Below are 27,844 nucleotides of genomic sequence, written 5' to 3'. Positions count from 1 at the left end.
CGGAAACAAGTATCTTTCTGTAGACCACGCGTGTTCGGTAAGCCGATCTATCGGGTGTGCCGCGAGGAATGGATGTGTCTGCGGTCCGCGTTATCTTCCACAGCCAACTGTTGCTTGTTGTTCCTTCTCCGCGTTCAGACTCGCCCTTGATGCACCTACAAGATAACCATGTAATTAACGCATTATTCTATCGGCGATTGTTTCGTAATTTTTTCAAATCTGTGGATCTCGGCTGAGGATTTTTCAATAGATCTTTCGATCCTATAAATCCTATCGAATAGGCTTCCGGTAGATAAAATGTTAACATTACAGGATAAAGATCTCCCTACAAGTATTAGACTGAACAGAATTATTTTAGAAGCGAAAGCTCATTTTGATATGTGGTATTCACTATTTTTATCAATATGTTTTTTTACTCTTCCTCTGCTGCCTTTGAAAGAATGGATAATTGTTAGGACTATGATCCTAGTTGATGCAAATTTGAAACCAAAACTGCATCGGTGGTGGTCTAGAATTTTTCTTCGCAATGCTATGGTCCTCTTTCGAATAATATTGAGAAAATGGAAATAGGAACATCTTCGTACACCCCTCTCTAAAGCATAAAGCTATTTTAAACGCAATTAGCACGTCCGTTACCATCTTCACACACGTGTGACGTTCAGGTTCTCGTAGTTTATGTGAAAAACTAGTCGAATTAATTGTATGCGCGCTGCTGTTTAGAATCGTAGAGGATAATATTGAGAATGTCCACGACTTTCTTTTGTTAGAACGATTTCAATATTCCATAAATGAGACACGTCACATTAGATCGAATATTTTTAACGACTTGGACAAGCAGCGAAACGAACGGTGATGGCGAACGCGTTGACGAAAGAAAAATGTGAACATACAAATGTTTAAGAGCGCAGCAGAGTTGGTATTCTTTTCGACACGTGTTTCTAAGTGGCCTGTAGCTCGTTAATGAAATAAACGATAACTCTAGCTGGTGTAATATTCAGAGCAGCGTTCGACGGCCAGCAGGCGGTTCAATTATCATTGTAAACGGTTCCGGATACGGCAGCTGTCTTGGTATTTTAATTGCGGCGCGAATTAAGTTCCTAGACATCAAGGGTCAAGGCTCGGTACGCGACTCGATTTCAGCCAAGTGTGTCGTTTCGGATCGCGTGTACTGGTCATCAACAGAGACTTTGACTCGGCTAATCAAGCGGGTACGGAACTTTCGCTGGAACAAAATAAACTGAATCGCAGTGTGCAGCGACGCTGGCTCGTTGAGAGAAAAAATCAACCGACCCGGGCGCGTGACTCATCCCGGGTCACAACAATGACATCAAAGTGGGAGAGATTCCCACCCCGGTGAGGAATCCTCGTTTCAGCTTCTTTTTTTATCCCGAGCAGCTGTGAGTGTGTTATCAAAGTAGGAAAACGGACCAGGTGGTGGTCTGCCTCCGAATACGTTTCAAGGATCCCGCAATCACAACGTTTGCTTTGTGAACGCGGAGCAGCGAATGATGCTAGCGATCACAATCTCCTCTTGTTTACCGATAATAGAGGGTTCTCTGTGGCTGCTCGAGGGATTGCCTATACTACTCAGATCCCATTAATTGCATATCACTGCGCACGGAAAACCTTCGGATCCTTTCTTCCGTTCTCCGAGCTACGGGAACGTACATAAATGATTATGATGTTTGAAAAAATACTACTGTGCGGCGGGAGAGTCTATTGAATTATTTCACGTAAGAACCGTTCGCGTGGTTTTCACGGTAGAAATTCTGAAAATTGTGCTTCTTCGAAACGAGGTCTTCAAAGTGCACGCTGTTAAGTGTCCGGCGGTATCCGGCAAGGTTTCTCGAAGCAGATTTATGCGAGCTGGTCCAAGTCCTCGGTCGGCGTCTGGCCACCCTCTCGGGGCAGCTGAAACACTGTGAAACCCGAGGACATGTTTGTTCGTCGCACGATGTGCAACAGATGTTCACGTTTCACTTGACGTCAGAAAACGAAACGTTGGCTGCGTTTCCGAAGGGAACTTCGACGGTAACTTTCCAAAGGAAGCTCGCTCGAGGTGGTCCAGACCGAGCGAGGGGAGAGACAACATCAAGGGATGAAAGCGGTGGCTGCTAACGCACCAGAAAGACCCTGCATCGGTGATCGATAGCATTTCAATCCATCTTGCAATATTAAAGACCACAAGCTTACTTTGCAAATCAAAAAACAGGGTCGAAAATATAAAGAAGAAATATTACCGCATTCAAACACTTCTGAATGAGCTAGGGTTAACGGTCCACCGGGTTCATATTTTACAAACAAATTGAGGGAACCTGATGCACTTCAACATTGTAGTAAGATGTCTCTATAGGGTTGCCATTTTACATGTCTCTTCTCGATGGCTGATCGAATGGTTCACAAACCGTTATTTTTTACCATTGTATCCGGCTAGGGCAAGGGACCCAATTTCTGTGGATGTACCAATTACTATGCATATATTAATTATACTTATTTTCAAAGCATAATGAATACTAAAAAAGGGATATATAACATATATATTAACTGATTTGAATGAAAAATTTAATATTTCTTTTTTAATATTCATTATGCTTTAAAAATAAGTATAGTTATTTTAGGCACAGTAATCGGGTCTTTGACCCTATATTCTCTTTTCGAAGATTGGTCGACTTTAAATCAGGCTACCCTTTAAATCTAGAGATCTCGAAGGATGTCAAAGGATCTCTTCGGACATTCTTGATTTCCGCAGACAAGGCGATGGCCCGCGGGTCAATCTAAGCCCGCCATCGGTTTTCCAGTTGGCTCTTAGCGCTAAAGCCAAATCTGGCAAGGTAATATCTCGGTTGGTGTACCAGCTATCCGCCCCTTCCTGTTTCCTCTTCGCGAGTTCCCCGGCTAATCTCTGCGCCGCAGAGTTTCCTGTGGGTGGAGAATGCCAGTTATAAAGTTTCTGAGCAAGGCTCAAGGAGCCTCAGACGAGAAGAGTGGTTCGTCGAATCCGCACCGGTCCTGGACAAAGGGAAAAAAGCAGAAGAAGAAGAGAAAGGACAGTTTCGAGTGTAATTGGAAGACAGATTAGGAGAGTGTACCAACCAGACGACTATAGTTCCGAGGACTTTGTGCTGCGAAGCAGGAAGAACACGAATTCGAATACTCGGGACACGTTGCGGCTCATCATCGGGCAACTTTGCTTTCCTTTAAATGCAAGCTGCCCTCTGAAGGGCAACATCGTGCTCGGCTGAACGCATCGGCAGTGCATCGGTTCTTTAGTTTTGCCACGGTTGCGTTTCTACATGTGTGCGTGTGTGTGTGTGTGTGTGGATTTGTACACGTGTGTTGGCTGTAAAAGAGACTGTTTGTACAGGCGGAGAGGGTGAATCGTACTACTGGAATAAATCATTCACGCAAAACTCTTCTGCCTCCTCTTTTCTCGCATTCTCTCGTCACACTGTACAACACCCTCGCCGTCCGTTCGATTTCGATGATGTTAACAAGTGTGTTGGCAATGTCCCACTGTACTTTCAATTTGTAAACTAGATTCTACTCGAACTCGTTTCTAGTAGGTCATCCCATGAGTAATGTATTTCTTTTTTATCTATTCTTCAACGAGAAAATTAGAAACACATTACCGTTAACTTTCTCGTGGAAAAATAGAAGAAAAGACGTTACCATTTGTGGGATGGCTTATTTTCCTTTAGCTTCAATAATCGAACAGTTTCTCTGCGCATGTTCGTTTACAAGAAGCGCCTGTTTCTGCATTGCATCGCAATAACAATCACAACAGCTTCAATTTAGAATATAAAAATTGTTCGGAAGACGGCGAGAGCGTGTCGCATGGTCGATGCTCGCAAGCAAAAGCAAAACGCGGCTCGGTTTGCAGATATTTATTTCGTCTTAAACAATTAAGATTCTTACGAACTAGAATTATCTGTCGGGAGCGTGTGACCGTGCAAACGATGTTGCGTCAAACGAACAAGAGAAAAGAAACGTCGAACGGAACGAAAGAATTCATTATAAATACGGCGCGTGCACGTGACTATCTTCTTCTTGTCATCACAATTTCGCGGTATTTCATTGTTTGCCTCGTATATATTTCATTTCCTGGATCCGTCGCTGTCGGAGGGATCGGAAACGCCTGTATGTTGTATAATTTTTTTTTCCACGCCTGTCGAGCTACGAATTCGCCAACGATCATTCGATTTACAACAACGAAACGCTCGGAGCTTGCAGCTTATCGCGAATACAATATTCGTATTGTTATGCGGAGCGGAGGGTGCAGCAGAAACCACCTCGATTACCGCGAGTGTCGGTTTTAATGAAAAATTTTTTCGTACAAGAGTTGAACGGATTTTTTGAAAGTGGATCCGTAGAGATGATACGCAAAGCTTAAAAATTCGTGTTTTTTAAATGGGACAATGTACATTTTATTGCACTCGTAGATGCAGTATCATTCAACTTTTATTATTTTTACTATAATCATTGCTTACGCAGTAATCGCAATGGTTCCGAGTTACATGCTCCACCCTATAAATATATATTTCATATAATATATTTACGCGTGTGTCTGTGTGTGTATGTGTGTTTAATATAATAAGGCAATTTCGATATTAATTCTTGTTACCGCTGGAAAAAGTACCATAAATACGACTCAGAAAATCAAGAAACACGGAGCTCGCGTGACAAATTTAACCCCTATAAAAAGTCAGTCTCATTTTTTCATCCTTAGACGTACCTAGACGCGACGACAGCGTGTTCCCGCTTGCGATCTATGTACAATAAATTCGGCGTGTCCCGGACCCCGACGGTACGCATGATCTTCGCACACTTCGCGGTGACGATCATCGTCGTCCAAGCTCAGCCAAAACCTCGATAAAAAGACTCGCGTCCCGACTACTAGCTTGTCTTTAAGTTTACAGCCGTATAAATAGTCGCACAATACGTTCCTGGACGCGATACACAGCTTTCCTTTTCTGCAAACCTATCCTGAACAGATTTCGATGGATTTTAGCTGAACGTGGAAGCTACAGTGACACAGCAAACCCAGGACCGTCTTCGCAATTTTAACACTTTACCTGCCGAATGCATAATAATATTGTCTGCAAAAGGCAGAGAAAAATAGAAATGTCTTCCTTCTTTTCGTCATTTCAATAGACTGGATATAATGAATATTTTAAATTATTTTACTATTTCGAATTTAAGCTACTCGCTTTCGTTATAAATGCATAAAATCCGCAGTCTATTAATCACTGTACTATTCAAAATTTGTCTTCTGAATAAAAGAGATCCAACAAGAAATTAGACTATGTTACCGATTAAAGCTGTCTGCCTTAGTTATTTCAGAGTTGCAACACTGGAATAATCTTTGATTTTCCAAAAACAATGTCGCCCCCGGTAGGTAAAGTACTAACACGAAATTGGTCTAAATAGAAAATGAATTTGAGAGAAAGAGAGCGCCATTTTTTCTGTTTTCACAGCCTAGCGAATTCGCTATCTCACCGCATCGTCACTCGCAGTGTGCAATCCCTCCGTTTTAAGTACACGCGAATATATGATCGTCTAAAATGAACGGTTCCCGACCGACGCGCAAAATAAAATTCGCTCGACGGAGCGCGATTACATGCCACTTTTTTCCCCCCCGTTTCGCTGTCCATTTTCTTCCTTTCATTCTGTAGACCATCGGTGCCGGATGCCGGCATGGGAAACAGGGTCTCTCTTCTCCGTGTGTACGCTGACTCCGATAAAATTCTTTTTTCTCTCTCTCTCTTCTCTTTTTCTTTTTATACATACGATCTCGTACCAACATTCACACGTACATACACGCAGGCACGCACACACATTCTCTCTTAACGTTAAACATTCGATAAAGTTTCAAGTTAGAACCATTAAAAAGGAAATTTACAACAACGTGTAGAACTCTTCAGCTTCCGACATGAACGCACCTCTACTGCTTCACCCGAATTATCCTCGAAACCGCCGATTCGAACAGGAAATCGTGCCTCCATTTTCCGATTTTATACACGAGCTCGAATGCAACCCTCGGAACGCGTGCCAATTATTAAATCTACTATAAATAACCGACGAGATGTCTGAGAAATTGGACGGGTCGAGACAGACCCAGGCACCGTCCGAGGGTCGACCGATATTTTACAAAAAGATTGTTCGATCGATTTAGAAGATGAAGACAACGTTTCCGTCGCGGAGTGAATGCAGGACGAACTTCCACCTAAATAGCTCGGTGGCCAACGTCGTTTTCTACCATAACTTTAACCTTTTCTATCTCGCCGATACCGGGTCGTGGGCCCCTCTGTTCAACGACAACGAGTGTGTAAAATACAAGAGTATATACATTTATTCACGTTCACTTTTCTTCGAATTACGGTACTGTATCGACTGGCTTGTTGATTCGAATTAAACGATTCCAGATATTTCGAGAAATATTGATTCGATACTTGAATAAACATCAAAAACACAAAGAGGAAATCAATTTGATTCACTCGTCGAACCTTTGCGCGTCTGTTACTTCGATTTACAAAAACAAAGAGTTCTACCCGCGGAATAAATTCAATCAAATCATCTAGATAAATAAAAACAACGAGTTCATTTCTAGAATAAACATCCTTCCCCTCCCTCTCTCCACCGGAAACCGAGCGGTTCGGGGCTCGATCTCGCGGTGCCCGCGACTAAAATTTCATTACGGGTCACGAGTGACCCGGTGTCGGCCATTCACGAGCCTAATCGAACGGCACAGTATTAAAGCTACGACGAAAGAGAATCGGGCTCGTTAACGATAAAAAGAAGCGACGCGCGCGATATACGGCAGGCATGGGCACGGATTGCTCCGGGGAGCACTCTCCGAGCTCCTGGAGCTGTGAGACCACGCCCACTGGGACCACAAGCGAGTTAGACACTCTACATATTATTCTTTCCGAGACATCTTTTACCACGAAGTATTGCCCCTGGGAGCAATCCGGAGCGCTCGCAAAGCAAAGAGCGCTTGTCGCCCCCGCCTGGTACACAATGATGGGCTCAAGATGCGCTTCGAACCCCATAGTCCCTAATGGCACACTGAAAGCCTTGAAGTACCTTAGGGTTACATTAATGTGTGTGAGCAGAGGTGACTAAACGACAGAGACAGAGACAGAGACAGAGAGACAGAGAGAGAGAGAGAGAGAGAGAGAGAGAGAGAGAGAGAGAAAGTGAAACATTAGAAGAAAGAGAAGTACAATAACTTACGGACAAAGACAATAGTTGAGGTCTGAAGAATAGGTGAATATTAAATATCGCACGACTATTATCTCCTAACAGTTTCAAGGCTTTCGGTGCAGCTTGTCCGAGGAATTACAACTGTCCCGAGGCTCCCAAGAGTCTGACGTATGTTGATTGAATCGATCAACATCTCTGAAAGGTTCTCGAGGCTTCGGCTCTCTTGAAGAACGTTCGAAGCGCTCTACGCTCTAGGGAGGGAATCTGCCCATCTCTGGACGTACAATACTAGGTGTTGCGAGCTTTGGTACAGGCACGTAGAAACATATTAAATACTAGTACGCGCAGAATAATTTACACACGTCGTGGTCAGTCAGTCCCCGGTCGTTCGTAATTGGCTATACGCGGTGGGTGGGTGAACCGTTTTGGATGGTTCATCGACGCGGTCCGACCCCCTCCGGAGGCGGGCGGAGACCTTGGACCAGGCATGGACGTGGCGACCACACCTACTCGGAACTGAATAGCATATTATTGCGAGTGTAAAAGAATTCACTTGCCGAGCGAGAGACCTCCTTCTTGTCCCTGTACCGTCGTAGCAAGTGAAATCTTTTCAGCTGGCAATACACGTTTTGCACTCGAAATTGAACCTCTTGTAGATCATATTCACCATTTTCCATGGGTAAAAGTGAAATAGCGAATTTGGTTTGCAAACAAATTGCAAAACGATCGGCAAAAGGGTGAACTTGGAATGCAAGACTTCTTCTCTGACGTATCCTAGCGAATCCAGGTCTCGCCCATGCCCGGCCGCGGATCAACGGACTGCCGCGGCGATCCCGGCAGCTCGATCAACGATTACGAACGACAGCCGTCGCTGCGGTTTGCCTCCGTTGTAACGGAGAAAGGTACGTGGTGGCCGATGGTGTCTTGATCGCCGGCTGCTCGACGCTAGGTCACCAGAAGTGGGATTGCACGTAGCCGCCCCCCATGCCGATGGGGTTGAAGCGATGCGGATGGATCTTCTCCATCCTCATGGCACCTGGACCGCCGCTGCCGCCGATGAAACCACCGTGGGGACCGCCACGGGGTCCGAATCCTCCCGCTCTGCCAAGCATCCCGGGCCCGGCACCACCTCCTATGCCCATCCCGCCCATCCCGCCCGGGCCGTTGATGCCCCTGCCTCTTCCTCCTCCTCCGCCACCACCTCCTCCTCCTCCCCCGCCAAGGCCGCCGCCGGTACCTGAAACATTCCAGGAGAATCAGTGGAATAATTCTCAACACGATTTATTTTTCACGATTTTACTCCTCTAGTCACCGGTTCTCATCGATCTTTTCTCGTTAGGGGGTGGTGGTGCGGGCCGGTAGAGAGAAAGGTGTTGAATAAAATGGAGATAGGCTCTTTGTTTCAGTTTCTAGTGTTTTAATCAAATTTAACGAGCGACTACAGCATCACGCGGACCCGTAGCAACGAGGATAAGAAAGGTATAAGATACTTATGTGGTAGGAGGGCTGAAAGAACGAGTGTCGAATATTGCACGCCGGTTTAACTCACTCTCTCTCTCACTCTCTCTCTCTCTCGCTCTCTCTCGGACTGGCGTTATTTTTTGTCCTGATGATTCTTCGGACGGTGGTCAAGTCGAGTCTAGTCCAATCTAGTCTAGTCTAGTCTAGTCTAGTCTAGTCTAGTCTAGTCTAGTCGAGTCGAGTCGAGTCTCGAGAGACGTGCTGTTTTGTTGTGTTTGCTGCCGGTGGGTCGACCGGCTCCGGCGTTCTCAAATTGTTCTTCGAAGAGGACTTTTTTCCACGGCTTTTTATAGTGTTTCCTCGTTGTGAACCGGAGAGCTAGGGCGCTTTCTCTGGTTTTCGTTGGAAGATCCGAGGGTTTGTTTTTTTTTTTTTGTCGGCGAGTCGGAAGATGATGGCGTTTTGTAGAGTTTGTTGGGTCTCGTGAGAGATCATCAGTACAAAAGGTAGTACAGCGGCTCGGGTGGATCGCGTTCGGATGTACAACACATTCAATAAATGTATACATATTCGCACAAGTTACGCGTCTGCCGTTCACTCTAGGCTACCATAGTCTTCTAATATCGATGTAAATGGCGATACGTGTTCTTGGCTATGTACGTGTCTGTGTAGCCTGTACGTGTACGTGTATGTGTACGTGTGTGTCATTTACAACTATACAGGGTTGCCGGAAGCTGCGGAATGGTCATCTAGAAGTCTGAAACTGAATTCTGAAATTTATTTACAATTTATCTATTGGATATTATTGTAAAACCCTAAATGAATCTACAGTAAGCTCCCAAATATGTGAACAGACATATTCGTAAACTCTCGGGGGTCCATTGTTGATGTTGGAAATAATTAATTTGAGTCTCAAGGATAATTATGCTGGTCCAGAGTACTCGATGACCGAAAAATAAATATTCCACGGCTTCCGTCTCACGCACACTCAGCTTCGATTTTAAATGTAAAACGTGGATCGTAGGCTCTGTTTTCGTATCCTTTTCGTTCTTCCTCCTCTGAACACGTGCTAATTGGCGAACTCTTCCTCGAGGAGGAGGAAAGTACGATGAATGTTATTATTGGGAATGTCGCAGGCATTTTCGAGCGGGTCTTTTCTAGCCAGATTTCCGTTCAGGATAAAATATCATATCTGCCTCTCAATTTCGTCGCTCTCGTCGGTTATAGTTATCGCGGCAAAACCACGGAAGGAACACTCTGTTGCGACACAACTTTACATCCCCAAGTCTGTTCAATGCTACTATTTTTCGATCGAGAGAAACCGCGAGACGGGAGGAGAGCGAGGAAGAGAGAGCGCCGCAAATTTTCCTAGTTTTCTTTTTTCTGTTTTTTTTTTCGTCTCTTTATCGAAACAACCGTGTGACATGCGAACCCTCCGAATTCGCACGCAACTTTTTCTTTTGTGTGTGTGTGTGTTTGTGTGTGTAATTCTTTGTTTTCTTTTTTTCCGGTTTCCCATTTCGTTAGACCGTTTTTTTTTTTTCGTTCTCTCGTTCGACGATTTTTGCTTTATTTTCCTTATCCGTATCACAGCCATCGTTAGCACTACTGGACTTCAGAATTAACCATTTCGCACGATCCGTTTTTTTTTAAACTTCACGGTTCTTCTACTACTTAACACGTTTTTAAAATTAGAGAACTCTTCGGGCGTATTTACAATGCGTGTCTTCTCGACGTCGTTGCAACGACTCGCGTCGTTCCTCCGGGAATCAAAGAGAGTAACATGAGTCGTTTAATTATGACCGTTTTTGGTTTCGGCTTTTCACAAGCGAGTTGTGCAATTTTCGGGAGGTACTGGTATAGAGAATATATCATTGCAAATACACATTTATACTTTTCTATTTTGTATAATATAGTTCTCTATAGAAGAACGATGCGAGCTCGCTTCCGCAGCACGAATATAATATAATTATATTCTGAAGAAATATACTCGAAAAACCTTACTCATTAAGTTGTGTCTAACTTAACTGCTAATTAAATTCTCAAATATTCAATAATCATATTCTCATTTTAAAATATCCAGCCTCGCCTTTTCTATCAGCCCCCTTTTTTATACTCATTCCTACCGCATAACATACGCCTACATTTTTCTCTTTTCTGACTGGAGATGATTTATTCTCTCTTTCTCTCTCTCTCTGTGTATGTGTGTGTGTGTGAGGATATAGGAAAAACTTCACAACAGACGCGCAAATTTTCTTTTTTGAGAGTATTCTTCTTTCGTGAAACACTGCTCAAATACCGGCGCATTCGCAATATTAAATTCCTAAGAAAGATTTTTTCTGCGTTTTGTTCCTAACATTTTTCAATCGATAATATATTAATACTTTTCGATCGGGAATGCACAACCAATTTTTTCTTTTTACCTTTTAGATTATATTATTATACGGTACTGAATATATTCAAAGTTAATTAATTAATAATATAAGCGAATAATATCGCAAGAAAAAGTGGCAAATTTTACTGAAAAATCGTTTTCCTTATTCACCGGGATTCGGAACACCGACCGTTCTAGTGGCAGTCGAGGACTCGGGCCACTTCGCCACAGGTGACCTCGACGATACAGCACTTTTATTTTCGTTAATAATGCCTCTGGTACATATACTCGCGTTCTTGAATCCGCTTATTGCTGGACGGTGCGTGTCCCACGTGGCGATAATCATCATCACAATAACAACAACAACAACAACAATAACAACAGGTCTCTTCTAAAAATGCAACAATTCGCGAATCCTCTACCGACGAAAAATGCAACTCCGAACGAATGCGTAAGGGTTGTACATGCCCGTTCTCGATCAAGCGCATCTGAACGCGGTTCTATACTGATTAGTCGAGCAAGGTCTCGACACGTAAAGTCGTGACCTCCTACGTCGCAACGTCCGAATGGAATCATAGTGATCGAACTACGATATACGAGAGATAAATATACGCGCAATAGTCGCGAAAATTCGATCCAAAAAAAAGAGGAACGATTGTCAGGGTGTCTTTCGTGGGAGATACGACGATTTCTTTATCTCTATCTAATCAGGACCTAAACGCTCCCCTGCACGCGGAAACGTTTCGACGATTTTCGTATTTATATTATAGTAGGATTAAAAGGACGAAAGTTTTAGTAACAGCGAAGATCGTTGAACATCTCTCAAGAATAATCGCGATCGTGCTATTATACTTCGCCGCCAGACGATCGCGATCGTTCTTTCGATTCGAAGCGGACGAACGAAGCTTCGATGCGTCGACAGAAATCTGTTCTCGATTTTCTTTTTTCCGCTTAATACTTTCGCTAGCTACGCGTCCGTTTTCGACGGACTCTCCTCTCTCTCTCGACGGACTCTCGACGAAACTGACCGTCGCGACGACACGACGATCGTAAAAATTGTGCAACGCGTTTCGATTACTAAAAATCACTGTCAAAACCGGGGGAACGTCTTATAAGTCTATCTCCTTAACAAAAAAAACAGACTTCCTCTCGTGTGTCCACAGGATCAGTCTCTGAACACGTCCGAGGGTTCTCTCTCATTGCACAGAGGTTCAACGCATGGACTCGTGGAGCGATGAAACACATGAAACTCAAGAAGATAAAAACGCGAGAACATTGAGCTTCCGATAATACATCTGTTCGTTAGAATAGATTTCATGTAGTCGGTGTATTTTCTCGGCTTCCGGGTCTACGCGTTCAACCACCACAGACAGACTGGTCTTTCTCGGTTTGTTAGGTAGGTTTCGTTTACAATCGTTGAGCAAATTGTGTCATCGTTATTCTCGAGTTACAGACAGGAATAATAATATGTATACGCTCTCTCTCACTCTCACTCTCTCTCTCTTTCTCTCTCTCTCTCTTGCATATCCGGCGAATATCATCGCAAAATGAAAATTTCAAGCTTTTAGGAACCCGTACGATTTTTATCGCGCTTCAACCAACGCCCCCGGAGGACACTTCCGGTGGACGTCGCGCACGCCAACGCTGCTGCTCTTTTCTCTTATCATACAAAAACGTAGAACGAACGGACGAACACGAACACGAACACGAACGCGAACGTCTCCGTTCGGAAAATGAAATTTTGTTTTCGCCTCGTGCCCAAACGCTGAGAATTCATTCGCGTTACAATATGATGAAACAACAACCGTGGCTGGTGTTAAGCGCACTTAAATCATGCCAATATTCATCGTTACACCAGTGGGAGACTCGTAATCATAAAGTGCAAGGTTAACAACGTACGATACAACCGAACTAGAAAAGCATTTTCTCTCTGTTTAATAAAGATAATGCACATAGCGCTGGTATTTAATCCTGGTCGTATACAGACGTTCTCCTTCGTGGATTGGCGAGCATAGAAATGAAAATGGCATGTTAAAGAATTATTTCGAGACATTTAAGAAGTATGTATTGGCAACAGTATTGGACAAAATTGTTCGGCCTCGCTCCATATGCGTACGCACGAGTGTGTCGACTATCGTGTAGCAGCTTTTCCGTTAATCGAGTTCGCAAGAAGCTTCGAGCATGTTCGATAGTTTAGTCGCGGACGCGTTCAAACAGTTTTGTCCATCGCTGCAGCAATTGCTTGATACTGGACATAGCCATGCATGGAACAAATTTTCCATTAAAGCCACACGTTTCTGCAAATGCAATCTGTCCAGAGCTAACCACGGATTAGCAACGACGCTCGCTAAAGAGTAATTATTCGCAGGCATACAACAAGTTGGTGTGTCAGGCAAACTGCGGGTTCTATGTATTGCTGAAACCAATCAGAAGATCACAATTCAATTAAAATCTTGTCGAGAACAATGCCACCGTAGATGAAACGTTTCAGCAGGTGATCTGCTGATTACTTTAAGCAATGGATACGTGAGTATAGAAATATATGCAAGTACATTTATTGTACATATGTATATATAGGCATGTACATTTCTATGCACACGTATGCGATATATAAGTACAATAATAAACAATTCGCAAAATGTTGTGTTACACAGAATCCTACTGAGAGCACATAAAGAGAAGATACGATTTTCTTAAAACATAAACACTACAGGCGTTAATCAGTCGTAATCGAATTATATAATAATTAGACGAGAGAGAAAAAAAATACATAAACAAATGAACATGAAGAGAGACCCCCTAAGTGTTTACATTCATTCGAGGATGACGAAAAGAGCGTTATAACAGTGTTTCTTCTCTTAACAAAAAATGTATTTCCTATGGTTTCAAATGATATGTAACAAAACACATACATAATACATTATAAGATACCTTACAAATAAAAAAAATTATGAAAAAAGAAAAAATACATACAGATATGAGGTATATAAGTATACATAATTTGCCAACACGAAAAAAGAGAACTATAGGATGACGTTCCCGGTGTAGCTTGAACAAAGTCGAGAAACGATTAGGCAAAATCAACAATATAACAGCAGTGGCGCGGCAATTAGAACAACAGAGTTGCAAGTTCACTGACCCAGGCAATGTTCAAAAAACACAAACTTCTAAACCAGCCTTTCGTGTGTGCAAAATACATCTTATCAAGTGTCTCTCTCTTTTTTTTTCTTGTCTTTTTCGTTTTTCTGTTCTTTTCAACACAAGCTGCCACTCTGACTAGCCACGGGATACAATATATATTTTTTTTCGTTCGGTTGTCTGCTTGTCCATCAAAGGTATATATATATATGTATATATATTCATTGCACACGAAATAACACATATTTTTCTCTATCACAGTAGCACTACACATTTGCTTTCGTTCGGGTGTCCTTCAGCGAAGGAGGAACCATGGCCGAATATCACTGGCAAAAAATCTTCCGTCACACATGTGATGTAATTCTCAACCTCATGCGCACAACTTTGACAAAACTCGTCAACAAAACAGAAAACACAGGAGATGGTGTGTGTGGGAGGAAGGAGACAAACAATAGTAGCGAAAAGAAACTCGTGTGTTCTCCACAGAATATTCACAGAACATTACTGTACTGTACTGTATAACGTTGCGCGCGTTTTTTAGAAACACGCAAACAGCATTTTCAATCTTCGCTGTACATTGATTTAGATGCAGCCATATCTGGCAAATAATTCAAATGTTAGAAACAGTGTTTTCCAATCTTCAGCGCGCCGTCAACTATGCGCGCTCGATTTTCCCGGCGAAACCAGCGAAAAGATCGATACTGCATCGTCAACGGCGCGCCACCAGAAACAGCATAATCAATTAATAATACGTGCGCGCGTGTGTACACCTTGCAACTACGTTTAACAGAATTTATCCAAAAAATAAAAAAAGAAATGATCGCGTTATATGTTTGCACATGTGTCGTCATGAGAAAAGAAAAGAACAAAGATTATGAATACACGACAAGAGAATTCAAAATGATCAGCTAACGAGAAAAAGATAGATAGAGATAGAGAGAGAGAGAGAGAGAGAGAGAGAGAGAAAGAGAGAAAGAGAGAGAGAAAAAGACAGAGAGAAAGAAATAGGATGCGCTCTATTGATAAAAAAAATTCCTTAAATATTGGTGCTTCTACAATTCCAACAATGGCAATAATGAAACGAACGCACTGATTTACTGCGACTCCGGTAAGAAAGATTTAGAAAAGAAGCCAAAATGCAAGTTTCGCCTGACAGTAAAAATCTATCATACTTCCTGCTATGAGTAAGACTGCGGATTTTATGCTGTTGTCGCAAAAATGAATAAGCGAAATACAAAAGTATGAGCACATTAAACAAATTTCAAGCATATTATTACATTATAGACATACGAAAGGAAGGAATGCATTTTTTCATTTACCCACTGTTCTCCCCGCAATGGACTTGGAAAGTTTCCATTTTGCACAAAGGTCGGCAGTCTAATTATAAGTTATGGAATGATTTTAATTGTAATTCTACGGTAGCGAAAACCCCTCGATCTACTACGACTTTAAGCGATAATTTTTAATGTCAGGCTGCAGAATAAAGAGGTATGGGCAAGGCAAATAGTCTATGGGAGAGAGTGTGGACCACTTACCTCGACTCTGGTTGTACCCGGCTTGCCATCCCGCGTAATACGCAGCCTTTTGTTTCCCATGTTCCTCCGCGATTTTTACGCTAAGCGGCTCCGATCCACCCTCTGGTATCGTGCCGTGTAGTCTCGCGATTGCTTCTTGTGCCTCTTCTCGCTTATCGAATCTACAAGACGTAAAAGAGGATTAAAGAAAACCTGATACTCGTAAAGAGATCCGTTGGCAGAGGAATAACCAGGATCCTCTGCCAGGTCTCTGCCGGGTCTAATACAAGATTTATCAAGAGCGATCTAGAGCGTGCTATAAAAGTGGTCCCCCGTTACGGATCCCTAAAATCTGCCAAAATTAATAGAAATTGTCAAACTAGTTTCGCTGCTATTTCCAGCCGGCTGACACAGTTTTCATACTATTTCCTACAACAAACCGGTGTGCCGTCGCACGCACAATCTGTGCTTTAACGCGGCTAAGTAGGTTGGTGGGTCGTCGAAGCGGGGTAAAATCGAAAATTATGCAAGTGAAACACGCGCGTCAGGAGAGACCGTGTAAAAATAATTTGGCAGCAAAGATATACACGCGGGGGAAATAAATACGCGGGGCGAAAAATCATTGCATAATGACGAGGCAGTTTCTACCACCGAGGAAACAACTGCTTCGTCACCTCGAGTCGCGTTCGTTCCAATTTTCTAAAGACCTAGGCGCCGACCAACGAAAACATTTAATGCTCTAATAATCGTCTATCACTCATATGTTACTGCCATCGTGTCGTATTATATTACCAATTATGACAACGATGGCATGCTGCCAACAACCATTAAAACTTATACCTCCTACTGGCACGCCGTTTAACTGTTAACTACCCTGATAGTCCTAAGTGTTCTTTGTTTTTACCTGACGAACGCCACGCCCCTCGGCAGTCCGGTGAGTTTATCCTTTAAGATATTCTTTTGTACGATGTTCCCATATTTGCTGAATATATCGTCGATCTGACTCTCCGTTATATTTCTATGGAAGAAAGGAGCAAAAGTTAACATCTGTAGAAGTCTAATTAGTCTACTGTTCGCATGTTACGGTACCTTGGTAGATTTGTAACATAAAGATTGGTCTCTTTGATCTCCTCCCCCGACGGTCGTGCAAAAGATACCTTTAGCCTTTTGTTCTGGACTTGGAGGCCATTTAATGTATTTATGGCTGTGGCTGCGTCTTCAGCTTTCGCGTAGTTAACAAATCCAAAGCCATAGCTGTAGCCGGACTGTACACAAAACAAGGTATATTGATTTGTCAGCAAATATTTTGCTAGGATACGTGGTACAAATTTGACTTACTTTGTAGTCCCTCATTACGCGACAGGACTCCACAGGCCCAATCGTTACAAACAAGCTGTACAGATCTTTCTCAGTCATGCTCTGCGGAAGATAATTAATAATCAAATTTGTCCTCGGCTCGTCAAGGCTTTTGCTTTGCTGTTGCTGTGGCTGTAACTGTTGTTGCTGTTGTTGGGGCTGAAGCTGCTGTTCTCGCTGATCCGTCATGTTTGAAGGCTCCGCAGAATTTTGTTCGACTTGCTGATTTGCAAGTTGATTCTGCTGGTGAGCGGTGTCAACCGGTCGAGAGTTCTGTCGCTGTGCCTGCTGCGTACTCCAACTGATACATCCCAGCAAAACCATGGATGGGGTCAGCAAATACAAAAAATATAAACAAAATCATTACTACGTCTTCCCCGTGCGATGCCATGATCGTTGGTTGATCTGCGCGCTTTTCAAATACTCTCGCTTTCTTTAAGCAATTGAAAATAAATAGAAAATAAATCTGCATATATACATATATGTATATGATGCCAGACCTGTGTGTCAGAAACAAACAAACAAAGGCAAGTAAGGACAAAACAGAACCAGCAAACAGCCACGAATAAAGCAAAACTAAAATACAAACCCAATACAACGGCACAGTATTCGCAAAAGTATGGTCAAGATTTGAACAAAGGTTACAAAAGCAGAATGGAACTGAACGAAAAATAATTAATAATCACGAACAAATAATTCTGTGCAAGAGAATACGTCAGAACACAAATTACATTTCTCTGTATAAGAATACTCTCGGCGCGAGGTGCTATCCGAATCTAAAACGCCTTCATCATAACCTGTTAACGTACAAATCCAACGACGTGAAATTGCTAAACAAACAACGAGCACAGAAACACTGATACACGACCGAGAACCGGAAGCGAATTCAGAATCGCCCGAGCCTCGACGGAAATTTGTTTAAGTGAGAAAAAAAAAATACAAATAAAAACAAAGCTAGTACGGCGGGGCTTCATTCACGAGAAATTCCACGTACCAGAGCAACACGGAGCCCGTTTGTTTATTGTTTACGGGAGAGCACCGTGATTTTTACCGGGGATGTGACACGCACACTCGCACAACACCACGTTCAGATTTGTTCACGAAATTAATAAACCCCTCGACAATTCCCCCGTTTCCCGACCGACCATTTCGAAAGAGCAACGCTCGCCCGACGGGAACCGAGAACAACGAAAAAGGAAGAAACGAACGAACGAAAGAAATAAAGAAAGAAATTGTCACTTTTCGCGGGACACAGAAACGAGAGTGGAGCCGAGTGGCCTTATTTTGAAGAGGCCCGGGGAAAAGCGAATGGCCCGGCGGATTCGTGAATCGACCAAGCTGTCAGACTACGGAGGGAGCGAGAGGAAAAGAGGCCACGGGGACGCGTGCGAGCGAGAAAGAGAGAGAGTCGCGGTGTACCCGAGAGAACCAGCGGGAACGGGAACGAGAAAGAGGGACAGAGACGGGAAGACAGAGGGAAAGGGAACGAGGAAGATAGACCTAAGCAGAGAGAGAGAGAGAGAGAGAGAGAGAGAGAGAGAGAGAGAGAGGGAGAGAGAGTGCAAGACATACGTACCGAAGCAGGAGGGAGCGTCACGGTCAAAGAAACACAGCGAAGGAAGATCGGTGAAAAGTGCAGCACTCGCAGTTGTCCCGTGTGTCACGCGCGTATGCGACGCTTCACTGTACGCTGACAATTATGTAAGCCAGCCGCGGCTGCATCGTGGGAATTCACAGGTCTCGTTATCACCGAAAAACGTTCGTCTCCACGGTTACGTTGATACCCGAAGGAGGGAGTGTTTCGATGCACGAGGGACCGAAGAACGCAGCGAGAAACGAATCGCGGAGGAACTGCACCGAGGACCACACGATCCAAACGACGTACGCAAACGTACTGAGCCCCAGCCCTGACCTGCCTCTCGCGCGCGGCACCCTCTCGCGGTACACACTACCCCCACCACCCGCCGTTTTCACCGCGGAAATGTGTGACGAGCCTGCGCACAACGACCCTCGACCCGTCCCGCCTAAATTTTAGACCCGGCCATTATTTAACCCTCGCCAGCACCGACGACACCTGGGTCCCCTGAGACCCACGGTTTTTTCACCCTGTCACGCCACCCTCGCATCCCTCGTCACCCCCGGACAATATGCTTGCTCACGATTTAGTACCTGCTACATTGTTAAATAGTCACAAAAATCAAATTCAACTGTTGGCACTCGAATGGCCAACAAGGCGCCAACAAAAATTGCTTTAGGCGAAATAAACATTTATTTGTAATTAACCCTTAGCGCTCGAATGGTGACTCTGAAGCACCACCAGAAATTGTTGTGGCAGTATTTCAAAGAAATTAGAAAAAATATTACAAAATATTTGTATTTAATAGATTACTAAACATTCAAATACTATATGTAGAAATCGGATCAGTTTCGTTTGAATAAATTGAAAATATTGTAAGACGGAAGAAAAATTTAATTTTACATTGAAAATAGTGCCGAGTGCGAAGGGTTAAAACCACCCCGGACATCATAACGTAATTGTCTTCTCCGGGATTATTCGAAAAAATTGTTCAATCCATTTTCAATACGGCATAGTCATTGAGCCTATTAATAAACTTCCGTTGTTAAGTGTCTACAAATCGAACAGTGTAACGGAAACCGATCTGTATTGAATTTCAGATTGAATTAGGCACCGAATGTTTTGTTTTACATCGGCGAAAAAATGAAATATTCGAATATAACTATCGAATAGCTTTCGGTCGTTTTTCGAATAAGAAACTTTAGTTGGAAGCGACACGAAACGGTTCGATACCTGGATCCTCGAAATTTCTGGCGCGTGTTTATGCCAATTACGAGTTCATGCCAATTTCTCCTCTATTATTCTCCCTGTTCCCCGGACTTGCGATTTTTAAATAGACCTGAATTCAAAAGAAAAATTCCATACGGCGACCAGATAACCTTGCACACTTTATATGTAAACACGATAGGCATCCACAAAGAGAACCGTGCAACAGGGGGAGGGGGCGGGAGGGGGAACTCAATGAAGCGCGCGCCCTATATATTTTCAAAATCGATTTTCTCAGAAGCTGAAACTTGCACAAAAAAATTTTGCCCCGCGGTCTTTTTTTCGTTGTTGTTCCACATAGCCTTGAGTAGCGTACTTCCGCGACTGCAGTATTTTTTTTTCAGATACAGTGACGGTAATAAGGCGTACCTTGGCAACATCTCCCAGTAGGGTACTACGAACATCATAAATTAGTCTTACGGCGAAATCTCACGTAACATAGAGAACGGAGAGTTGAAATATAAATTACAAAATCGGTTGCAAAAACGGAAAACAATGATTCCTCTATTTTGGTTCTTGCGCCGATGCATGCGGCACACGCTCGTCATTTCTTATGCTCTATTTTGTTTCGCGAAACGAGGTTACTCTATCAATCGTTGACATCAATCCGAATCCCGTGTAAAATATAGAACACGTGAAATGTGTAAAGTCAGCTTCTGATGTATTATCTATGCTAAAAGAATAAAAGGTTGCAGGAAAAGAAGGATCGAAGAGCATTTATCCCATTTCCATTCAGAGCTCCCGTTCCACCTTTTATTCGCAAATTTAATTTCCCTCGGATTCTATACTATGTATATACTATCCGACACACTGCAATGCGCTATTACGCAGCCGCTACCGGTGGCCAGTATGCGGTCCAAACTGTCACAGTTTCGATAGAAAATGCGATGCGCAATAGAGGCAGTAAAACAACAACAATTCCAAACACGAAATTCTCTGGAAAGTTTGTTTGGATCGGTTCTAACCTCGATTCGAATGCTCGCGGCCAATATATGTGTAATTGCAAAATTGATGCTGCGTCGCCACCACGCGAAAGCTAAACAGATTTTTTCAAAAATATCAAACTCACCCTGTTTTCAAGTTCGAGGCATCCTGCGCAACTGTTCGCTCTTGAACGTCCATCCCGCTCACTCGTGAAGCATACCACTGACTGTCAACGCGTTTCCCGCTTCCGAATATTTTTCATTTCTGCATGTTAATCCTGTGGCGTCCGAGACGCTGCCTCTTCGAGCCGGTGACGCATTTTTGTCGCACACTTTCCTTTGCACGGAGGCGACAACAATGCGAGCACGCGCCCGTCGATTCTCAGTGACGATGCCTTCGCAAATCCGGATCTGTCAACGATTAATTAGTAGCTTGCCGATGACGAATCAGTACGTGCACGCGAGAAAAATGAACCGCGACAACTCATCGCACTTCGGCAGTCTCTTGGTTATGCGGCGAATAGAAAGCAATTGCCACTCAATTTTGCAAACATTACAAACGAATAACAAATAATAAAAGCCGGTCGTTTTCTATCTTTTCACTTTTTTTTTTTTCAATCAATGTATTCATACACACGCGTGAAAATGCTACATGCATGAACGTATGTAGGTCGGGTTGCATCGAAGGTCGCAGTAAAGGTTAGGTTCGTGCAGGAACATGTCCTCTCTTTGGCGCCATGTTTAACGGGATTTGAAATTTTTCCTACAACAGAACATTTTCGACGATTTAAAGAAAAGTCAAATTTTTCCGAACGAACAGAAATATGCATTTCATTTTTATTTTCGTACGTTTTTTTTTTCTCGTATCACTACATATAATATATAAAATCTGCACGTTAAATATTAAATATTCTAATCTAAACGATAAAAATGTAATAAATATCCACAATCTACATAATCATGCAAAGCAGAGAATAGAAAAATCAAGATCGAAAGAATAAAAAACCAGAGAATACTGATATTAATATGAAAGCTTAATTGTTCTTATATTCAATCGATATCCTTGTTCTGCATGTTTATTTCATATTGCATTGGTAATAATTATCAATATAAATACGTATAAAAAGGTATAAATTATACATTATACATTGCATGTACATGTGAAAGCAGCTTAATATCATAGATAATACGTCACGATAACTGTGTAGGTAGAAATTGCTACCTCGATGAGAATCCAATAAATAATTCAATTATAAGTTGCACAAGGCACGCAATTCCGAATGCGTTGCTAGGAAGTGAAGAGATCATTGTGGAAACCTTATTAAAGAATCAGGGGGAAATTTTATCTCAGCATGGAGAATCCTTTTCTCGTGAAACGGAACGGTCTGCACTGTATGTAATGCGTGTTTGATCCCGAGGATGTATGCACCGGTGTTTCACTGTTTTCCTTATCCCATGCATGCCTGGGGGACTCTATGCCGAAAGGACTATACAGCTTTGTCGGAGTTCGTCCTAACAGTTGACGAGAACGAGTCTGAGGTGTTTGCATTTTGCAGATGCTGTTCGGCGATTGTTGCTCTTCCAATCTCTGTCGTCTGCGTGTTGAGCTTTTGAATTTCTGAAAGAGAAACAAGATGTTAAAGATATGCAAAATAATGAAGCAAGCTGTGCGACTTAAAATTGACTTAGACCTGTGAAATAGTCCCGAAGGTTGTGCGTACGGAAGATATCGTTTTGGAGAGTTTCTCGGCTCCGCTCCGCAGAGCCCTTCGCGAATCCGCTGACATATTTCCGAGCGTCAAGTTGTTCCAGCCTCGATCGCTCGTCTGCTTGTCTTTCGGCGTTTTCTCCTTGCACGAATCGCTCGACTTGTCCTTCTCGAACCGATCCTGAAGCCGTCGCCTTAAATTCTTCGAGTTCTTAGTGATCTCCGGCGAATTTTTCACGCTCAGAACTTCCCGGTGAAACGTAAACGATACGCTCCGTGAATCCGGTCTCATGGTTTCGACTTCTTTCTTCGTTCTCCTCTGGATTCGTAGACCGGCCACAATCCCTCGGACTCCTTCAACGTATATTGGTATTGTACTGCGAATAAATAATGTGAACACCGAACGAAATCGTCTTCATCCCTCGGAATCGGAGTACGTTGGATGAGCGTCCGTGGTCCGTTGCCAACCGCCAGTGTCCAGAAAACAAGAATGGCCGCGTTGCAGCCGATCAACTCATCGCAGCTTCCAATTAAACATTTCATAAAAATTAACCCAAATTACCCGACTTGTTAACCGCGTTTAGAAACGAAAAAGAATGTCGAATTTACCATTCAACGTAAATGTAAATTGCATTGACGTTAAGATGTTAGAAAAACAGCGTTCCTCAACTTGTGCGCTCCGCTAGATTAATAAATGGCCCAAGAAACAGAATTTCTGACCTAAAGCGAAGAAAAGAATTAACTTACATGATCTCGAATTTTTTTGTATTATTTTAAAGATTTATGTAACTGAATGATATTTTTCATTGCGTGAAAGTTAATTGTCAAAAAAGTATGTTAGATTGTACGGCAAAAATGGTTGAGAAGCGCTGTCGTTGAGTATCGATTTTTCCGGAAGAATTTAATCCGTACATTATTCAAATTTAAACGCCAGACACATTAAAAATGCTACATTGTTATCGATCTTAACGAGAAATATCTGAAAAACAATTTAAATTTCAAATGATTTTGAAAAAATTCAAATAAACGTGCAGCAAGTGGTTTGTAATTTCCAAGCACCAAGAATTACGAAAGCATCCTTCTAGATGGCGTTCGAAAACTGTCAAATCAAGAAGATACCGTTGAAACTATGATATTGTTTATTATTATTGACAAATTTTATTCTATTATTTATCGCGAGATTGTTGTTAGATAAGAATCCACAGTGGTGTTCGAATTCGCTTGATCTTGTGCCAGGGAAATACCTAACAGAGGCAATGCATCAACGACATTGATTTAACCTCTACGCTTGATAAACAGGAGTTTTCTGAATAAAAAACCAGAGGAAGATCATCGATACCTAATCACTTCGATCTGTATAATGACGCGGCAGATATCTTGATAACAAAAGCATCTTTTTTAATTCATTGCACCTCGTATACACTCTGATTCGACTGCGGTAACCTCAAACATGAGTTACAACAAAAAGGTATCGTACTTTTATAATCCTGACGTCGGAAACTTTCACTATGGCCCCGGGCATCCGATGAAGCCTCACAGGCTCTCTGTGATCCACAGTCTGGTGCTTAATTATGGCCTGCACAAAAAGATGCAGATCTACCGTCCTTACAGAGCCAGCACTCACGACATGTGTCGTTTTCATTCAGACGAGTACGTAGAGTTCCTACAAAGAGTAACGCCACAGAATTTACAAGGATATACTAAGTACCTTAGCCACTTCAATGTGGGGGATGACTGTCCCGTGTTTGAAGGGTTGTTCGACTTCTGCTCCATGTACACAGGTGCCTCGTTGGAAGGGGCTACCAAGCTGAACAACAACTGCTGCGACATAGCCATCAACTGGAGCGGAGGGTTGCACCATGCAAAGAAGTTCGAAGCATCTGGCTTTTGCTACATCAACGACATTGTGATAGCAATCCTAGAGCTGTTGAAGTATCACGCCAGAGTTCTTTACATAGACATTGACGTTCACCATGGGGACGGAGTTCAGGAGGCATTCTACCTCACGGACAGGGTGATGACTGTATCATTCCACAAGTATGGGAACTACTTTTTCCCTGGGACCGGGGACATGTACGAAATCGGTGCAGAAAGCGGGAGATACTACTCTGTTAATGTACCATTGAAGGAAGGCATCGATGATGCTTCGTACGTGCAGGTTTTCAAGCCTGTGATATCTCATGTGATGGAGTTCTTCCAGCCCACGGCAATCGTGTTGCAATGTGGCGCTGACTCGCTAGCTAATGATCGCCTAGGTTGCTTTAGCCTGAGCACAAAAGGACACGGGGAGTGTGTCAAGTTTGTCAGAGATCTAAATGTTCCTCTGCTCACCGTAGGCGGGGGTGGGTACACTCTGCGCAATGTTGCTCGCTGTTGGACTTACGAAACCTCTCTATTGGTGGATGAACAGATAAGCAACGAGCTGCCTTATACAGAGTACTTGGAGTACTTTGCACCAGACTTCACTCTGCATCCCGATGTTGTCACCAGGCAGGACAACGCGAACAGCAAACAATACTTGGAAGCGATCACGAGACACGTGTACGATAATTTGAAAATGATACAACACTCTCCCAGTGTTCAAATGCAAGACGTTCCCTGCGATGCTCTGCCGCCGGAAGAGGAGAGGCAACCGGAGCCAGATCCAGACTCTAGACAGAATGTACAGGACACCGACAAAATGGTCGAACCAGCCAACGAGTATTATTCGGGAGAGAAAGATCAGGATAAGATGGATGTGAGTGAATCGTGATAAAGGAACGAATGAACTGCCGATGTGACTGACAATGGAGATTGCTCTAGAATGTTATGATAGAGGAATAAAGCATTAGAAACGATGTTTATTGCTGAACTGGTAATTGTAAATACTTTGTAAATACCTTGGAGATCATTAAAACTATTTCTTACTTCGATTTGATTGTTTGTTAAACAAAATCCTGTCTATCATTAGAGAGTTAAATCCTTCGAGAATTTTTAAATAGTATTAGGCAAGTTTATTGTTTTATGTCAGACAGCATATTGTCTACAATGGTACAACAATGACGATGAGGATGATATTAATAGTAGTAGTAATAATCATAATAATAATCGTAATAATAATAATAAGAGCAATAACGATAACGTTTATTTTATCTCTGTTTTGGGGCTATTTCTCGCTATATCACAGAGAACTTAATCCTTGTTCGTTCGTTCCTTACTATATATATCTCAAGAATGAGTGTATATAGAAACATAAACGATGCTCTCTAATAAAATTTGCTGCTCCGGCTTCTCGTAGTCTACTAAACCTGACTAATATAATAAATTAGGTCGCTTTTCTTTTAAATTAAGGCGCTTCGTTCTGTACATTGGTTTTGTAAACTTTACAAAAAAGTTTCTCGAAAAATAATACAAGTACAAAAATACTCACGGTACGAGGAACGGAAATACTCGACACACTCGTTTGCTTTTATTTTTTTTTTTCTTTTCGTTTAGAAAGCATGCAAAAGACCACGCGGCGTAGAAAAATCCTTTTGCACACAATACGGTAGCATGTAATCAATATTGTTGGCTCTGCCAAGGAGGCACTGAAGCATGCATTTTCACGCGCAGAAGACATCGGTAAAGCTTAGATTCTCAAATGTTTCCTCTTTGCCCCGCCGATCGGCGGGTTTCTACAAAATCCCTGCCTCTAATTCTTTGTCCTTGTTCTCGCCCCACAGTATACCGTGTCATACGTAGTACCGTATATACTACCGAACAAGTATACTGTACGACGAATATACTATATATATAAATATTTATATATATATGCGTGTGTATATAAATGCTCAGTCTCATAGTAAAAGAATGAAAAGCAATTCCATTTGGTGTTTAGTCTTCCAACGAGTACTCTCTGCTTCGAATCGCTCGCCGATCGCGATTAAAAACAGCAATCGGGATGTAGGCAGTGCTGCTGTGATCCAGCGATCCTTGGAAAGATCCATTAAAAAATAGTCGTCGCGAAATTTTGCCCTATAGAGAATTTGTCTTCTTCCTTTTTGGTTGACTAGATGATCTTGTTCTCATTGAATGGAGAGGAGGACCCGCCTCGGTGACACGGAACACCGACCACACACACACACACCATCAACAATTTATGTCTCGAAGTGTTTGTAAATACTGGTCACGTATGTCATGACTTGTTGCCAGTCGGGTCGCTCCAATTGACACATTTCACCTATGTTCTATGAAAGAGAACAGGTTTTCATTAATGAATTCGACAATACACACGCTTGTGGAAGAATAACAATGCCGCAGACAAGGGACAGCGGCACTTTCGCGACTAATGACGGTGACTATGGAAACCACGACCTTGTCTCGTCCGACAAGGAATTCTTAAAAAAAAGAAATTGCCTTACAATCGTGTAGGTTTAGATATTTAAAAGATGGACGCAACTGTGCCTCGTCTGCGCCACGTACAATGAAAATATAGCTGTGTATAGTTCTGCCTATTCCCATCAAACTTACCAAAGTGGTGGGTATACCGACGCTCTCCGCGGCAGAGAAAGCGATAGAGAAGTTTCGTCCTTTCTCTACCGGCGTCAATGTATCGTAGGGTACCTTGTGTGGTAGGTAAGAGTGTAGGATGGCGCACAACGCCAGGCCATCGTTCCACGAGCTACTGAAATTCGTGATATCGATATTCCGGTAGCCTAACGTTTTGTTCTGACACCATTTGAGCAATGCGTTTCGTTTCGAGCCTCCGTTCTTAATCAGTCCGCAAAGTGGGTCTTTGCGCTCCGACAAGTCTGTCACGCTGTTCCGGCGCACAAAATCGATCGCCTTGGCGTTCAAAGCGGCAGAGTCCAACAGCTCACCAGGGCTCAACACCACAGGTGTTGACTTGGTTTCTGCGTTTGGAATCATTGGAAGAAAACGTGGCTGAGTTGTTGTTATCGTACGTATGCTTTTGTCGAATCAAGCGTGGACAGCGTGCGAGCGTGTGTTTTTATGTGTCACAGAAATATGCACTTGATTCAATATACAATGAGTTATACAGTTCAACGATATATGCAAATCCATTCGTGTGTACACGCGTAACAAAATGTTTGTCTGGTGACTAAGCAGCGATAGCTTCGAGAGAGCGCAGCGATTGTGTGTCTACTTAATTATTCAAGTTACCTGACAACGGCTTTCTCGTTATCACCGCTTGAGTTTTATTGTTATTTGTCGAGTTCGCCGTGCAGATTAAGTTATTGATCTGCTGTTGATCCCTGAGTGGTGCCTTCAACGTCATTATGTCGTTCGTTCCAATCGAATTCAGGGACGACGTAGAACTGCTGCGACTTCCTGGTCCTAATTACA

At 42.8% G+C, this 27,844-nt stretch overlaps 3 protein-coding genes and 1 long non-coding RNA gene across 18 annotated transcripts in view; 2 read left to right on the top strand and 2 right to left on the bottom strand.

Moving 5' to 3' along the window:
• Positions 1–75: 75 nt before the first annotated feature.
• Positions 76–21,523, bottom strand: LOC143358771 (protein sex-lethal). 6 transcript variants are annotated; one of them, XM_076796206.1, is made up of 6 exons: positions 20,958–21,519; positions 17,029–17,347; positions 16,780–16,955; positions 16,595–16,708; positions 15,712–15,872; positions 76–155 (listed from the first exon to the last, which is right to left on the bottom strand). In XM_076796206.1, exons 1-6 carry the CDS (start codon positions 21,008–21,010, stop codon positions 91–93), a joined length of 888 nt encoding a protein of 295 aa, XP_076652321.1. In that variant the 5' UTR covers positions 21,011–21,519; the 3' UTR covers positions 76–90. The 6 variants fall into 6 exon arrangements, with proteins under 6 accessions (XP_076652321.1, XP_076652317.1, XP_076652319.1 ...); XM_076796202.1 differs by lacking the exon at positions 76–155 and adding an exon at positions 3,870–8,440 and having other exon boundaries at positions 20,958–21,520; XM_076796204.1 differs by lacking the exons at positions 76–155; positions 20,958–21,519 and adding exons at positions 3,870–8,440; positions 18,623–19,178.
• Positions 12,980–14,570, top strand: LOC143358773 (uncharacterized). The gene is made up of 3 exons (XR_013083009.1): positions 12,980–13,098; positions 13,407–14,373; positions 14,438–14,570. It is a non-coding gene; the product is annotated as an uncharacterized LOC143358773 (long non-coding RNA).
• A 1,648-nt stretch (positions 21,524–23,171) lies between the features above and the next one.
• On the top strand, positions 23,172–25,431 carry Hdac3 (histone deacetylase 3). Of its 3 annotated transcripts, XM_076796201.1 has the most exons (3): positions 23,172–23,987; positions 24,077–24,169; positions 24,301–25,431. In XM_076796201.1, exons 2-3 carry the CDS (start codon positions 24,091–24,093, stop codon positions 25,269–25,271), a joined length of 1,050 nt encoding a protein of 349 aa, XP_076652316.1. In that variant the 5' UTR covers positions 23,172–23,987; positions 24,077–24,090; the 3' UTR covers positions 25,272–25,431. The 3 variants fall into 3 exon arrangements, with proteins under 3 accessions (XP_076652316.1, XP_076652315.1, XP_076652314.1); XM_076796200.1 differs by having other exon boundaries at positions 23,173–23,987; positions 24,077–25,431; XM_076796199.1 differs by having other exon boundaries at positions 23,173–25,431.
• A 58-nt stretch (positions 25,432–25,489) lies between these two features.
• Positions 25,490–27,844, bottom strand: part of LOC143358769 (cytospin-A) — a 31,122-nt gene continuing 28,767 nt past the window's right edge. For all 8 annotated transcript variants that reach the window (XM_076796193.1, XM_076796194.1, XM_076796191.1 and 5 more), the window contains 3 exons: positions 27,662–27,835; positions 27,008–27,390; positions 25,490–26,724 (listed from right to left, as the gene is read on the bottom strand). In XM_076796193.1, coding sequence (XP_076652308.1) covers positions 26,635–26,724; positions 27,008–27,390; positions 27,662–27,835 — 647 coding nt within the window. In that variant the 3' untranslated portion in view covers positions 25,490–26,634. The remainder of the gene's footprint in view (positions 26,725–27,007; positions 27,391–27,661; positions 27,836–27,844) is intronic.

This window comes from Halictus rubicundus, chromosome 11 (assembly GCF_050948215.1).
Source record: "Halictus rubicundus isolate RS-2024b chromosome 11, iyHalRubi1_principal, whole genome shotgun sequence".
NCBI lineage: Eukaryota > Metazoa > Arthropoda > Insecta > Hymenoptera > Halictidae > Halictus > Halictus rubicundus.
This window is presented reverse-complemented; position numbering and strand designations above follow the sequence as displayed.